Source organism: Nerophis ophidion, linkage group LG12, assembly GCF_033978795.1.
Source record: "Nerophis ophidion isolate RoL-2023_Sa linkage group LG12, RoL_Noph_v1.0, whole genome shotgun sequence".
NCBI lineage: Eukaryota > Metazoa > Chordata > Actinopteri > Syngnathiformes > Syngnathidae > Nerophis > Nerophis ophidion.
Window position 1 is genome coordinate 8352056 of NC_084622.1, and position 14914 is coordinate 8366969.

Consider the following 14914-nt stretch of genomic DNA (forward strand, 5'->3'; position numbering starts at 1 on the left):
GTGAACATAAGGGACAACTTGTCTTTTAGTAGTAAGTAAACAAACAAAGGCTGCTAAGTAGTCTGCTGACATACAGTATGCAGTAACATTGTGTCATTTATCTACCTATTATTTTGTCAACATTATTAAGGACAAACTGTAAAAAAATATTAATCCACTTGTTCATTTACTGTTAATATCTGCTTAATTTCTCTTTTAACATGTTTTATCTACACTTCTGTTAAAATTTAATAATCACTTATTCTTCTGTTGTTTGATACTTTACATTAGTTTTTGATGATACCACAAATTTAGGTATCCATCCGATACCAAGTAGTTACAGGATCCTACATTGGCCATATTCAAAGTCCTCATGTGTCCGGGGACATATTTTTTGAGTTTCGAAAGAAGATGTTATGATGACAAATAATATCAATGTAATCATAGTAGAAATATGCTCCTGTACTTGGTATCATTACAGTGGTTGTCAGGTGTAGATCCACCAGTGGCGTTTGTTTACATTTTGACGCCGGCGAGCTACGGTGTGTAGTGAAGCATGTTTAGCTATTCCTCGTCCTGCAGTGATAATGACACTTGTAAGAAACGTACTTTATTTGTCACTGTGGAGACAAGGATTAGTGATTAGCCGCTAGCTAACTAGCCAAGTCTTAAAGCACCTCTTCCTGAGGGGGTTTCAGTGTTATAACTTCACCTTTATCTTTACTTTTTAAGCAAAAATGCATCAATTCTCCCTTTTCTGTCTACACACTGTATCACTGTATGCTTGTAAGTACTCTGTGATTGCGCGCTGCCGAACATGCTCCTCTGGCCGTAAAACCAGCAATGTCACGACGTGATGACGACCAGGGTGGTAGACCGGTACCTTTTAGAGGAGGTATAGTACAAAATAGGATCTTTAAGTATCGCATTACTATACTAATACCGGTATACCGTACAACCGTAATATATATATATATAAGTGTAGGATACTTATCTTGTTGCCTTATTTGTGTTTGACTTCATTAAATGTATTTATATGATTTTTGCTAATCTAAAGTCTTAACAAGCTGCTCCGCTTAGTTCTGCCTCTGCCAGTAGGTTTCTGCAGAACCCAGCAATGTTCCACCCACACAACCACCTGGTTGGTTAAAGAACGGTAACAGCCAATCAGTAGTGTGTATTCGTATATTGCCATTCAGCATACGGAGCGGAAAACCCAACCCAAAAATTGTAGGCTTCTTCATGTGACGAAGCCGGCCTACTTCACCACCTTCACTAACAGATATTCTGTGGGAAACACTTATATATATATATAATATATATATATATAATATATATATATATATATATATATATATATACACATATATATATATATATATATATATATATATATATATATATATATATAGGGGCCACTGGTTTAGATGATTTCCTGTTCCCTCAGGTCAATGGTAAGTGTCGACTGGAGCTCTGGACTAAATCTGCACGCTAAAGTGGAAAAGGTGTATCATAATGTAGCAGCAAGAGACACAGTAGAGTCAGAAAGGTTGACTTCCTCCATTAAAGATCCAATACTGAATGTAATAGTCCTTCAATTCAGCAGTGACTCCATGAACCGATCACCGCTGAACACGTTGCAAGAAGGAAGCGGAGATGAAGGCCCAAAGCCGACAAGCACGACACTGTCCGCCTGGTCACCACACAATTCCCACAAAGTTTTATTGCTATAGTCTGGGTCGCCTTCTTTCCATTGCGTTTCTGCAAGGGAACCCTGGCCTGATCAGTGAATGCAGTCTTTGGTTGTGGGTTAAACTGGGAAGAGGAGGAGAAACCTCATTGTTGTTCCGATAAATGTATGCATTTTTTCAATTTAGAATATATATGCAGGAGTATGTTTTTTTTTTTGTTTTAGACTGGTGGCTCAAAAACAGCAGGAATCTTCTCGAGTGGATTAAAGTTTTTAAGAGGGACGAATGGGAAAGTGATGATTGGGAATGGGTGACCGTGCTCTTTCCACATCTACTACGCCGAGCCGCTTGATCCCTTGTGGGAGGAAAAAGTCGGGATGGATATGTCAGGCCTTAGCGATGAGGTTCTTGGTTGTTGTGAGCGGGACGTGGTCTAGGACGGTGCACGGAAGGTTTCAATACTACCAGGACTTCTCCAAGTGGGTTTTTTTTTTCCAAGGGTCTCAGACCAGGGTTCCAGGTTTGGCCTTGTCGCGTCTGTACCACTGCACGTCTGCCAGCTCTGAACACGAAGGGCTGCCGAGGAAGCAGCTGTCAGTGAAGGACCTGCAGTGGAAGACAAGGACCACAATCAGGCCTTCATTTACCAAAGTCCTTTGTCGTGGAACCTCGAAAGCAGCTCAGTTGTTTTCATCAACCGGCAGCATATTCTAAAATGAAAGACGTGCACATGATTACGGCGAGCGTTCACGTCAGTAGCTGATCGCCAACGTGTTTGTCGTGCCCTGCAGGTGTTTGCTTCTTCTACTTGGTTTCTACTACTCATGTGTACAATTATACTTTGTTTCTGCTAGGGTTGGGTATCGAGTATCGATTAGAACCGGGACTAGATTTCCGATTCTTCCGGAATCATTCAAAAGTTTAAATTTCGATTCCTAGTTTCGATACCCAGTCCGCCGACCGGAAAAAAAGAATAAGTCCGCCGACCGGAAGAAGAAGCCGCTGAACACCAACGAAGAAGCGGCCACCACCGGAAGTGTTAGCATAGCCGAGCCTATGTAGCCGAGCGAGTCAGTCAAGCATGGATAGCGGGCGTCGGTGGTCGAAAGTGTGGCTTTATTTTACTAAAAAAAATGAAATATCGGCGAAATGTAACACGTGCGACAGGACTGTTTTGTGCTTAGGAGGGTGCACGTCGAACATGATGAAGCACCTCCGAGTTCATGGAGTACAAACAAATGCGTGTCCTGTCTTCGACGCGCTGCGCCGACCATCCTCCTCTGTCTCTTCCTCTGGCTCCGGCTCCGACGCCCAGCCTGGCACCTCGGTGAATGCACTGCAGTCGGAATCCGGTAAGTAAAACGATATATATGGAATAAATAATGTGTTTTGCGCCAACGTTGAGGCAGCTAACAAATTAGCCCGCGTATATTTTACAACCTGCTAGCCAGGCTCCGCCATGTGCTCAGCGTACTCCGTTCACCGTAGCGGCAATGGGGAAGATGTTGGTGCCACAGACGGAAGAGTGCCACAGAAAGGTCACTGCACACATAGTCAAAAGACTGCATCCCTTTTCAGAGGTGGAATCTCCAACATTTAGGTTAGTTAAGCAATAACGTTAGAGCTAAGCTAATTGATACTGGGCTAAACAGTATCAGCAACGTTACATGTTTGTTTATGTTTGCAGGGATATGGTGAAAACTCTCAACCTAAAATACATACCACCTACCAGGGACTACTTGCCGGCATGGCACAAGAAGAATCATAATCGAGAATCGTCAGGAATCGGAATCAAAACAAAGAATCAGAATTGGAATCGTTCGAATTCAAACAATACCCAGCCCTAGTTTCCGCTAAACTTTTATTCAGCGGGGAGTCAACATGTTGTTTGTAATAGATTTAGCAGCATCTCTGAGACGTCCATTCAAAATCCCATTGAGATAGTTGCTACTTTAGCATCCTTTTGAACACCGCCATTGTGATAAATTTACGGAGGTATTTTCTAAAATGACCGCACCATTTAAGTATATTTTGCAGCCAAACATTTTCCCCAAATACATGTCTAAAGAAAATGTGTGGTTTTTTTTCATAGTTTTTGTCCATTTATAGTGTTACCAAAGCAGCACAGCAGTTTTAAATGATAAATGGGTTGTACTTGTATAGCGCTTTTCTACCTTTGAGGTGCTCAAAGCGCTTTGACACTATTTCCATATTCACCCATTCACACACTGATGGACGGAGCTGCCATGCAAGGCGCTAACCAGCACCCATCAGGAGCAAGGGTGAAAAGTCTTGCTCAGGACACAATGGACGTGACGAGGTTGGTACTAGGTGGGGATTGAACCAGGGACCCTCAGGTTGCGCACGGCCACTCTCCCACTGTGCCACGCCATGGCTTTACTGAATTGGCCTTACTGTGGTAAGAATTTATGTTATTTTACTTTACCTTTTCATACTGTATAAACTTTGGACATTATTATTAGTACAAACATTATTGAACATACAGTAAAATATTAGAGATGTCCGATAATATCGGACTGCTGATATTATTGGCCGATAAATGCTTTAAAATGTAATATCGGAAAGTATCGGTATCAGTTTCAAAAAGTAAAATTCAGGACTTTTTAAAACGTCGCTGTACGGAGTGGTACATGGACGTAGGGAAAAGTACAGAGCGCCAATGAATCTTAAAGGCACTGCCTTTGTATGCCGGCCCAATCACATAATATCTACGGCTTTTCACACATACAAGTGAATGCAAGGCATACTTGGTCAACAGCCACACAGGTCACACTGAGGGTGGCCGTATAAACAACTTTAACACTGTTACAAATATGCACCACACTGTAAACCCACACCAAACAAGAATGACAAACACATTTCAGGAGAACATCCGCACCGTAACGCAAGATAAACACAACAGAACAAATACCCAGAAACCCTTGCAGCACTAACTCTTCCAGGACGCTACGATATACACCACCCACCAGCCCCCCAACCCCGCCCACCTCAACCTCCTTATGCTCTCTTAGGGAGAGCATGTCCCATATTCCAAGCTGCTGTTTTGAGGCATGTTAAAAAAAAATAATGCACTCTGTGACTTCAATAATAAATCTGGCAGTGCCATGTTGGCATTTTTTTCCCATAACTTGAGTTGATTTATTTTTGGAAAACCTTGTTACATTGTTTAATGCATCCAGCGGGGCATCACAACCAAATTAGGCATAATAATGTGTTTATTCCACGATTGTATATATCGGTATCGGTAATTAAGAGTTGGACAACATCAGAATATCAGATATCGGCAAAAAAGCCATTATCGGACAGCTCTATAAAATACACAACACAGTGTTTTCGTTTATTGCTCATGGTATTTATTTTGTAGAAAATAAAAATCTTAGCATACTGATGATAAACGGACTGGAAATGCATTTTCGTATTTTATGCACACACTCAAGCTCCCACAGCAAAATCCACTTCTCGTCGCCAAAAGTAATAAGTAAACTTTTTTATCGTTGCTGATTGGTTCCGGGCTGGGCCTTGGTAAATTAATTACGACAAAGTAGGACTTAAAATTGAATATTTTTTATAGCGAGTGCATAAATAAATGTTAACAACTTTTTAGATAAATTTTTTTAACATTAAGAAAGCCCTCTATACATGAAATAACACCCACATAATAACCCTCACAAGCCGCAAACTTTGAGGCGCCAATTAGCAAAGGACGAGTTTATTACAATATTCACTAGGCTACAGTCAGCCTGTTACACAATATTGGGGCCAAAAACAAAACATTCATAAATATGGAGCCACAAACAAAACCTTGTTGAAAGATGGCCCTGACTAGATTACAAGTAACGTTACTTTTGACAGGAAGTTCTACATTAAATGCTTTGTGAGTTTTGCCTTTGAAAACGTTATATTTAATATCCTATATTGGTTTTTTTAAGCAAAAATTGACCCCTTATCATTCAATTGTTCAGCATGGAGTCCTCACCTATTAAGGGCAAGGGGTAGCGGGGGTGTATATTGTAGCGTCCCGGAAAAGTTAGTGTTGCAAGGGGTTCTGGGTATTTGTTCTGTTGTGTTTATGTTGTGTTACAGTGCGGATGTACTCCCGAAATGTGTTTGTCTTTCTTGTTTGGTGTGGGTTTACAGTGTGGCGCATTTTTGTAACAGTGTTAAAGTTGTTTATACGGCCATCCTCAGTGTGACCTGTGTGGCTGTTGACCAAGTATGCCTTGCGTTCACTTGTGTGTGTGTGTGTGAAATGCCGTACATATTATGTGATTGGGCCGGCACGCAAAGGCAGTGCCTTAAATGTTTATTGGCGATCCGTACTTCTCCCTACGTCCGTGTACCACACCGTACAGCGGCGTTTTGAAAAGTCATACATTTTACTTTTTGAAACCAATACCGATAATTTCCGATATCACATTTTAAAGCATTTATCGGCCGATATTATCGGACATCTCTAGCAATAATATTGTACATCAGCAATAATTTGTAAGTCAATAATTTGATATCGGCCTAGTTTATTTCTTTTTGCACTTGCATGTAACTTCATGTAAAAAAAATGACTGCATGCAAACAAATTAGAGGAACACTTAGAATTCTGTTATTTAGTTATGCTATGCTAAGTGCTAAAAGTGATGATAAAGCATCAGCATTAGAGAAGAGCAGAGCAGAGCACATGCAATGATTCCAGCTACAGTGGGAGCACTGATACCACCACCATGAAATGCTACAGGGGGCCCTCTCAGGATGAGGGACAGTACCTCTAGACACCAGAGCCGGACTGAAGAGGAGACGGACAGACGTCCTCAGTAGGAGAGCTGTCTGCTGTGCCTCTAAAGCAGGAGAGAGCACACAGACACACACAAAGGAAGGTGTGTTAGTGAAGAATAGAAAGAGCCACATTGAGTAGGGGAAAGGTCACATTAAGGTTAGGGGGCGGGGAGTGAAGCACCAAGCAGAACCAGAAATAAAGATGTGTCAGAAAAGAAGCAGCAGCGTGTATTAAAAATGTTAGTTACCGTTTGGTTTAGGTGTGTTTGCGTGTCTTACCCGCTCTGCCAGTTGAGGATGTGCTGTGGACTGCAAGGCGGAGTGGGTGTGGCGGTCTGGTCACCAGAGGGTGTCATACTCCTCTGGCTGTGTGGGGATGCAACTACAGCAACACACACAGAAAGTAGTGGTTAGTCACATTTAAACCAGCACCGCAAAGAATATGAGGCCATGAGTAAAAATACCTGGTGAGCCTTTGGCGAGCGTTCCTACCCGACTGCCCCGCCCGTGTCCTAGTGTGCCTTGCTGTGACCCTGTTTCGGATGAGGTGGATCCTGAATGGGAGTGATTCCTCTCCTTCAGGCTCCCGGACGACCTCTGGTACCAGCAGCGCAGCTCTTCTGACACTGCCGCCCGACCCCCTCCGCTCCCCTCGCGCCCCAATGATGGAGTCCGTACAATTTGCGAGCGGGACGGCGTTAGTCGGCCGCCGCCCTCCCCTCCCTCCTCTCCTCCCCATGCCTCCTTGTACAGTCCACCCGCCGTGTAAGAGCTGGAGGTCTTGAACTGGGCTTTGACGCTGTAGTGGCCCTCCTGGTCGCTCTCCAGGCTGCGCACGACCACCGGGTTGGGGCTCCCCTCCACGTATAGCGGGTACTCTTTGATGCGGTACTGGGAGGACGGCTGGCTCTGGCTGTGGAGGTAGACTCCGTGGTTTCCTCCGCCTATGCCGCCTCCGCCTGATCCTCCAACAGAGCCGTTCTTAGCTGCCAAGTTCGGCATGGAGCCGGAGTTAGAGGAGCCCAGATGACCTGCAGACCTGGAGGGAACACGTGGGTCAATCACATTGTGAGTAGGGCTGGGTGGGTTGGTCTCTGTGCGATACAGAAAATGGCTATATCGTGATATTCGAGTATACGTTCTCACGCAGTTGCTTTTAGCTGCGGACATTACACTACAGGCGTTTCTCACTCTTTCTTGTCTCTCTTTCTAACAGACTTAACAAAGCATACCTTCTTACATACGTCACATAAGTATATGCCCTCGCGAAGCAGAGAGGTAGCAGCATGGGTAAAGTTAGCTGTGGTGCTAGAGGTGTGGTGCGAGTGGTAAAACGAGAGAACGAAGGTGCGAATCTGGTAACAAATGAAGGAATATGAATTAATTCCCAAGAAAAACAGCGCAGGGTCCACCGACAACCGTAATTTGTCAAGTGTGGGGCAAAAGCGTTGCTACAAAAAGTACCATCACTGCTAATTTGTAGCATCATTTGAAAATTCTGGGCAATTATTTTGACTCGGGGGGCCAAATTTTGAGAAAAAAATGTGTCTGAGGGTCGGTATATCTATCTATCTCTCTCATATCTATAATTTTTTTTAATATACATATTTATATATATATATATACGCACACACACATATATATATATATATACATATATATATATATATAAAAAAAAAAATTATATATATATATATATATATATATACATATGTAAGCTGTTAAAATCTGCTGTACAGTATGTGTGCTTGAGTCCTATTTTAGGAACACTCATTCAAAACCTCACAATAATGTCTGATTGAAAGCTAAATACGTTACGAAAGACCCCCTTTAAAAAAGAACTGAATGAGACACCCAGAATGTACATGACAATAAAGAATGTGGGATTTAAAATATCAACTATGAACGATAAAAAAATAAATATTGAAAACATATGAATGTCACACCTCTTTTCGATCAAAATACTTTAAAATCAAGCGAAACACAACAAAAATACAACAAACCACCAAATATCAACGCAAAGGGTAAAAAAACCCCACCTACAATCTGATATATCACAAAGCTTTAGAACTTTGTTGTAAAAAAACATCACTGCACATCACAATGGCAGCTACAGTTTCCATCTTAAAGATATAAAAAAAAATATATTTGGGAATGTCCTGCGGGCCAGATTGAAAAGCTTAACGGGCTGCATGTGGCCCCGGGGCCTTACTTTGCCCAGGTCTGCACTAGAGAATGAAGAGTGCTTGAAACTCCACATGTCAACATCTCCGTTCGTTTCCACACCAACAAAATGCCGAGGCAACCATTTCCACATCAACACCGTATGAAAAAAATTGTCAACAACAGAAGGAGATAACGTCTGCAAGAACCTACCACATAGCGAAGGATTTGCAGCTAATTTTTATCTGACACTTATTGAAATATCTTGTGTGACATCATGCACAAAAGTGCACTTTATTTGTTTTAAATTATTGTCGTGGCTTTCTTTACAAAAAGTGCACTTTAATTTAGTGTTTTGATGTGTCATCCTAGGGACATTATACACACAAGTGCACCCATAGCTTGTTTTAAAATGTCTCTAACAATCTTGCACTTTCTGTTTTGAAGTGACATGATTTTCCTCTCTGCATGAAAGTTTAAAATAAGCATATATTAATGCAGTATGAAGAAGAATGTTTTAATGTCGACACATAGAATCATCATACTGCTGTGATTATATGCATCAAGTGTTCATTCAAGGCTCAGGAAAAATATCGAGATATCGTGTATCGTGACATGGCCTAAAAATATCGAGATATTAAAAAAAGGCCATATCGCCCAGCCCTCATTGTGAAGAGAAAAAAAAAGTATTTTCTTGTTGATCTTACCTGTGCCTCTGCCGCTGCCTCTGCCTAGCTTTTGAAGGCGAGTCCTCACCAAGGGTGGAATAGTTGGGATTGGTGCCGGGGGCTAGGGGCCCGCCGGACGGGTAGAAATGCTCCGAGCTGCTCTGGCTGGTGCAGGAAGAGCAATCATCCAACGGGTCAGAGCCATTAGAGCTCCGTGTTGGGCCCAAGAAAAAGTCAGGGCTGCCCAGCGTGCCGAGGGCGTGTGGGTGTGCATCAGGGTCCGAAGTCAAGAGCTTGCCCTGGGACTCCAGACTGGAGCTGCGGTTTCTAAAGTGCTGAGCGAGGCTGTGCAGACGTGTGGGACTGATGTCCACCGACCTATAGAATACAAATGACACAAAGAGTGTAGTGTGCAGAAAGAGAAAGCAATCCAGCGAAAGAGCTTTTAAGCTTTTCAAGTTGAGAGGACGAACCTAGTGGAATGTACGTAGTGTGGCGTCCTGGTCCTCATGTCCGGGGTGGACGGCATGCTGGACTGAGAGTTCCATTGAGGGAGGTTCCTGATAGGGCTGCTCTGCAAAGAGTTACTACCTCCTGCTTCTGTGCTGCCAGAGCTGGGGAATCGTCTGTGACTAATCAGAGAGCCAAAGAAAAGTGAATTCCATGAACTATCAATTATGATTATAATAGTTACTGTCCCGGTCAGCAATAAAGGTGAAATGCAAATAAATAAAGAAATGTGCCTATCATCCACAATCCTTATGATTTTCTTTTTTGTTATGCATTCTAAATAAAAAATAAACACTTGCAGAAATCAGCTAACAATGGAGTCAATGGGAGCTCCTTGTTTCCCCCAAAGAAGCCCTTTAAATTAGAATTCAAAATGTTCCAACATTACTCCATTTACATCTGAACAGCTATCAACCAAGTATTAACAATTATGTTAGTATAAGCGCTAATGTTAAGGAACTACTTTCAGCGGTGCATTGATCACAGACCGCTAACTACAGTATGCTGCTAGATTGATATCATGAGCTGGAAGCTGCTCTCTCGACTCTGAGCGGGGGAAAAGTAGAGATGTCCGATAATATCGGACTGCCAATTTTCTCGGGCGATAAATGTGTTAAAATGTAATATCGGAAATTGTCGGTATCGGTTTCAAAAAGTAAAATTTATGACTTTTTAACACGCCGTTGTACGGAGTGGTACAGGGACGTAGGAAGTAGTACAGCTATACAATAAACCTTAAAGGCACTGCCTTTGCGTGCCGGCCCAATAAAAAAATATCTACAGCTTTTCACACACACAAGTGAATGCAAGGCGTACTTGGTCAACAGCCATACAGGTCACACTGAGGGTGGCTGCATAAACAAATTTAACACTGTTACAAGTATGCGCCACACTGTGAACCGACACCAAACAAGAATGACACCGACATTTCCGGAGAACATCTGCACCGTAACACAACACAAACACAACAGGACAAATACGCAGAACTCCTTGCAGCACTAACTTTTCCGGGCCACTAAAATATACACCGACCCGCTAGTCTGCATGAGTAGTAGTCAAGTGTTGCTGAAGGAAATGGTGAATGTTGTGATGCGTCCAGGAAATAATTGCGCCGATGTATGTTTAAAATGAGCAAAATACGTAAACATTACATTATGAATTATTATGAATGTGCCTGTTACTACTTTACATATGTTTACAGTACAGGCCAAACGTTTAGACACACCTTCTCATTCAATGCGTTTTATTTATTTTCATGACTATTTACATTGTAGATTGTCACTGCAGGCATCTTAACTATGAATGAACACAAGTTAATAAAAAAGGTGAAATAACTGAAAATGTTTTGTATTCTAGTTTCTTCAAAATAGCCAACCTTTGCTCTAGTCACTTGAAATGATTTTCACTTCACAGGTGTGCTCGAAGCTCATTCAGAGAATGCCGACAGTGTGCAAAGCAGTAATCGGAGCAAAGGGGGGCTATTTTTAAGAAATTAGAATATAAAAACATGTTTTCAGTTGTTTCACCTACTCCACATATATTCATACATAGTTTTGAAACCTTCAGTGAAAATCTACAATGTAAATAGTCATGAAAATAAAGAAAACGCATTGACTGAGAAGGTGAGTCCAAACATTTTGCATGTAATGTATATAAAAACTTTTAGAGCGCTGTATAGGTGTAAAAGAGCGACTCCTGTTACTTCCATTGTTAGCTGACTTTTGCTAATGTTTATTTACGATTTAGAATGCATAAAGAGAAAAACATATACTAAAGTATTATTATGAATGACAGGCAAAATTCCCCAAAAAGTGCAGTTCCCCTTTAAACTAAATGCGTTTACCATGAATTGATTAACGTGGACCCCGACTTAAACAAGTTGAAAAACTTATTCGGGTGTTACCATTTAGTGGTCAATTGTACGGAATATGTACTGTACTGTGCAATCTACTAATAAAAGTATCAATCAATCAATCAATTGTAAAAAACAGTCCTACCTGGAGTGAGAGGAGCGCTTCTTGACCTTTTCATAAGGTTCATCCAGTGAGGACTCACTCCACATTTTAGGTTTGATCGGCGATTTATCGTAATCCGTGCGTGCATAGTGCAGGTGCCGCAGTCCATCCAGGGATTGCGGCGGTGGGGGACGACTGTGAGACGGTGGCCTCGGGGGAAGGCCTTTGTGAGGCGAAGCCATCGGGGAGAAGTTGGGGGTACCGGTAACTTGAGGATCATCGTCATCCAGGACCAGAGCGTCAGACAGCGAACTGTCTTCTGAGCCAATGTTAGCCTCTGCAGGACAGAAAGATAAGAAGGGATCAAAATATGATGCAACCATCAGTTATTTATAGGCCCATTTTTCATTGTTATTGGTGGCTTACAACAAACCTTTAAAAGCACGTTGCAAAAAAAAAGAAGTTTATTTGTTTTACCACAGCACCTTGAGGGTTCCAGGTTCGATCCCCACTTCCGCCATCCTAGTCACTGCCGTTGTGTCCTTGGCCAAGACACTGCTCCCAGTGCCCACCCACACTGGTTTAAATGTAACTTAGATATTGGGTTTTCACTATGTAAAGCGCTTTGAGTCACTGGAGAAAAGCGCTATATAAATATAATTCACTTCACTTCACTTCACAAACACATTTGTTACTATTTTGAGAATTTCTACAATGTAAATAGTCATGAAAATAAAGAAATCCCATTGAAATTAAAAGGTGTGTCCAAACTTTTGGTCTGTACTGTATTTCACAATGTATAAGCATTCCTTTCATTATGGTTGAAATCTATATTTTTTGATATTATTTTTAATTGAATGATCAAAATGTATAAATGTGTTTTTGATCTTGTGTGTGGCCAAACAATTTAAAGTATTTTTTTACTAAACTAAACACTAAAAAATATGGATTGTATCACAATATTTTTTCATGAAATTAGGAATGATTACGTTTAACTTGTTTCAATACATTTAAACTTTGGTAGTTTATAACACTGTTTGGCTCAAACGCCATCATCATTACACAAAAGGTCTGCTTTGCATTATTTGACAAATTAGCCATATATAAATCATAAAAAATTATTTGGAAAAAGTATTGGCAAACAGAATGCTAAAATGTGAACATGTTTTTCTTCATGTCAGCAACAGTTATCAGTCGCGTGAATGGTCAAATTCTGAAATTTAAATTCCCACATTTTTTTTATTTTTTTTTTTAAGATATGTTACTTAGCCTTCCTAACATGATCTTGTTGTAGTCCTCGACGTGATCAGCATCAATCTGAAAGTGCCGCTTCTTTTGAGTCGCCGTCTGTCTTACATGAGTCTATAGATCAGAGGTCCCCAAACTACGGCCCGCGGGCCGGATCCGCCCCCCCAGTGTCCAAAATCCGGCCTGCGGGAAGTTCCAATTTAAAAAAAAAATATATTTTGATTTTGTCCTTTCTAATCCATTTTCTACCGCTTGTTACTCTCTGAGTCTCCTAGCTGTTCAGGCAAATCATATCGTCTAAAAATGCATTTCCCTATCAGTAACGTGACTTCATCGCGCTCGGAATATATATATATATATATATATATACTTACACATATATACATACATGCATATATATATATATATATATATACATACATATACACACATACATATATATATACATACATATACACATACATACATACATACATACATATACACATACATACATACATACATATATGTATATATCTATATATATATATATATATATACATACATATACACATACATATATATACACACACATACATATACATATATATACACACACATACATATATACATATATATACACACACACATACATATACATATATATACACACATACATATATACATATATATACACACACATATATATATATATATATATATATATATATATATATATATATATATATATATATATATATATATGTATATCCATCCATTTTCTACCGCTAATTCCCTTTTGGGGTCGTGGGGGGCGCTGGTGCCTATCTCAGCTACAATCGGACGGAAGGCGGGGTGCACCCTGGACAAGTCGACCCCTCATCACAGGGCCAACACAAATAGACAGACAACATTTACACTTACATTCACACACTAGGGACCATTTTGTGTTGCCAATCAACCTATCCCCCGGTGCATGTCTTTGGAAGTGGGAGTAAACCAGAGTACCTGGAGGGAACCCACGCAGTCACGGGGAAAAAGTTTGGGGACCCCTGCTTTAGATCATCACCATATTCATGAGCTAATTAGCATGCCCCTTAATGTATGATTGTAGGAAGGAATTCTTCTGTGCGCAATTCACTGCAGGTGTGCTTTATAGTGAGAAGAGTGCTTACAAACGTGTGCAGTATGGCTTTTTAAACCAGATTTTTGTGTGTATACGTACATTCTGAAGTCTCAATGTTTACGTTGGAATCTATCCAGTTTTTATAAATGAGGTCCCGGGTGTCTATTAGTATATCGCTCAGTTGTGTTTGTCCTTCATGGAATTCATCGACTTAGAAATCATTCTAGCCAAATCCATGCAATCTCGTTAATTATTTACAGTCCATGTTGAAATGTTTCGCAACTCTTTTCTTTATCCAAAAGGACAAAATATGACGTCTAATAGCGTCACTTTAATATACTGGTACCTTCTATTATAAGCGATGCCCTCTGTGTCGGCTTCTTCCCAGAGCGAACCCGGTATTCATTGATAGAGTTCTCAATTTCCTGAAGCTTCCTCAGCGCGTTCAGATAAGACGTCTTCCTTTGCTTCTTCAACTTCTTGCTGCTGACGTGAGGATCGCTGGCAAGGCGCCTGGCTGCCTCGGTGATCTGGGACTGAATGGCGAACTCCCGCTCCAAGCGCTCCAGCTCCTCTTCCTAGGACAAACACACGTATGTGCATGCATGAGCCAAACAATCCTCCTGACAACAACACAGGCAAAGACAACCCGCTTCATCGAGTTACCTCCTCCTGATCCAAAAGCAACAAGGTTACTTCACAGACACTGTAATTCTCCCGTGTTTCCTATTTGGGTGGACACACATGTGGACACGCATTGCCAGAGAAAGCACACTGCAGAAACAATTTAGCTTTGTTGCAGCAGAT

General features: G+C 41.2%; 1 protein-coding gene across 9 annotated transcripts in view; it reads right to left on the reverse strand.

Moving 5' to 3' along the window:
• Window positions 1-1387: 1387 nt before the first annotated feature.
• Window positions 1388-14914, reverse strand: part of frmd4a (FERM domain containing 4A) — a 295342-nt gene continuing 281815 nt past the window's right edge. For 7 of the 9 annotated variants that reach the window (XM_061916779.1, XM_061916777.1, XM_061916775.1 and 4 more), the window contains exons 17-23: window positions 14454-14685; window positions 11797-12091; window positions 9763-9921; window positions 9329-9667; window positions 6923-7497; window positions 6738-6840; window positions 1388-2276 (exon numbers count right to left, since the gene is read on the reverse strand). In XM_061916779.1, coding sequence (XP_061772763.1) covers window positions 2174-2276; window positions 6738-6840; window positions 6923-7497; window positions 9329-9667; window positions 9763-9921; window positions 11797-12091; window positions 14454-14685 — 1806 coding nt within the window. In that variant the 3' untranslated portion in view covers window positions 1388-2173. Of the gene's footprint in view, window positions 2277-6448; window positions 6521-6737; window positions 6841-6922; window positions 7498-9328; window positions 9668-9762; window positions 9922-11796; window positions 12092-14453; window positions 14686-14914 lie in introns of all 9 variants that reach the window. The other 2 variants (XM_061916778.1, XM_061916781.1) reach the window with 1 other exon arrangement.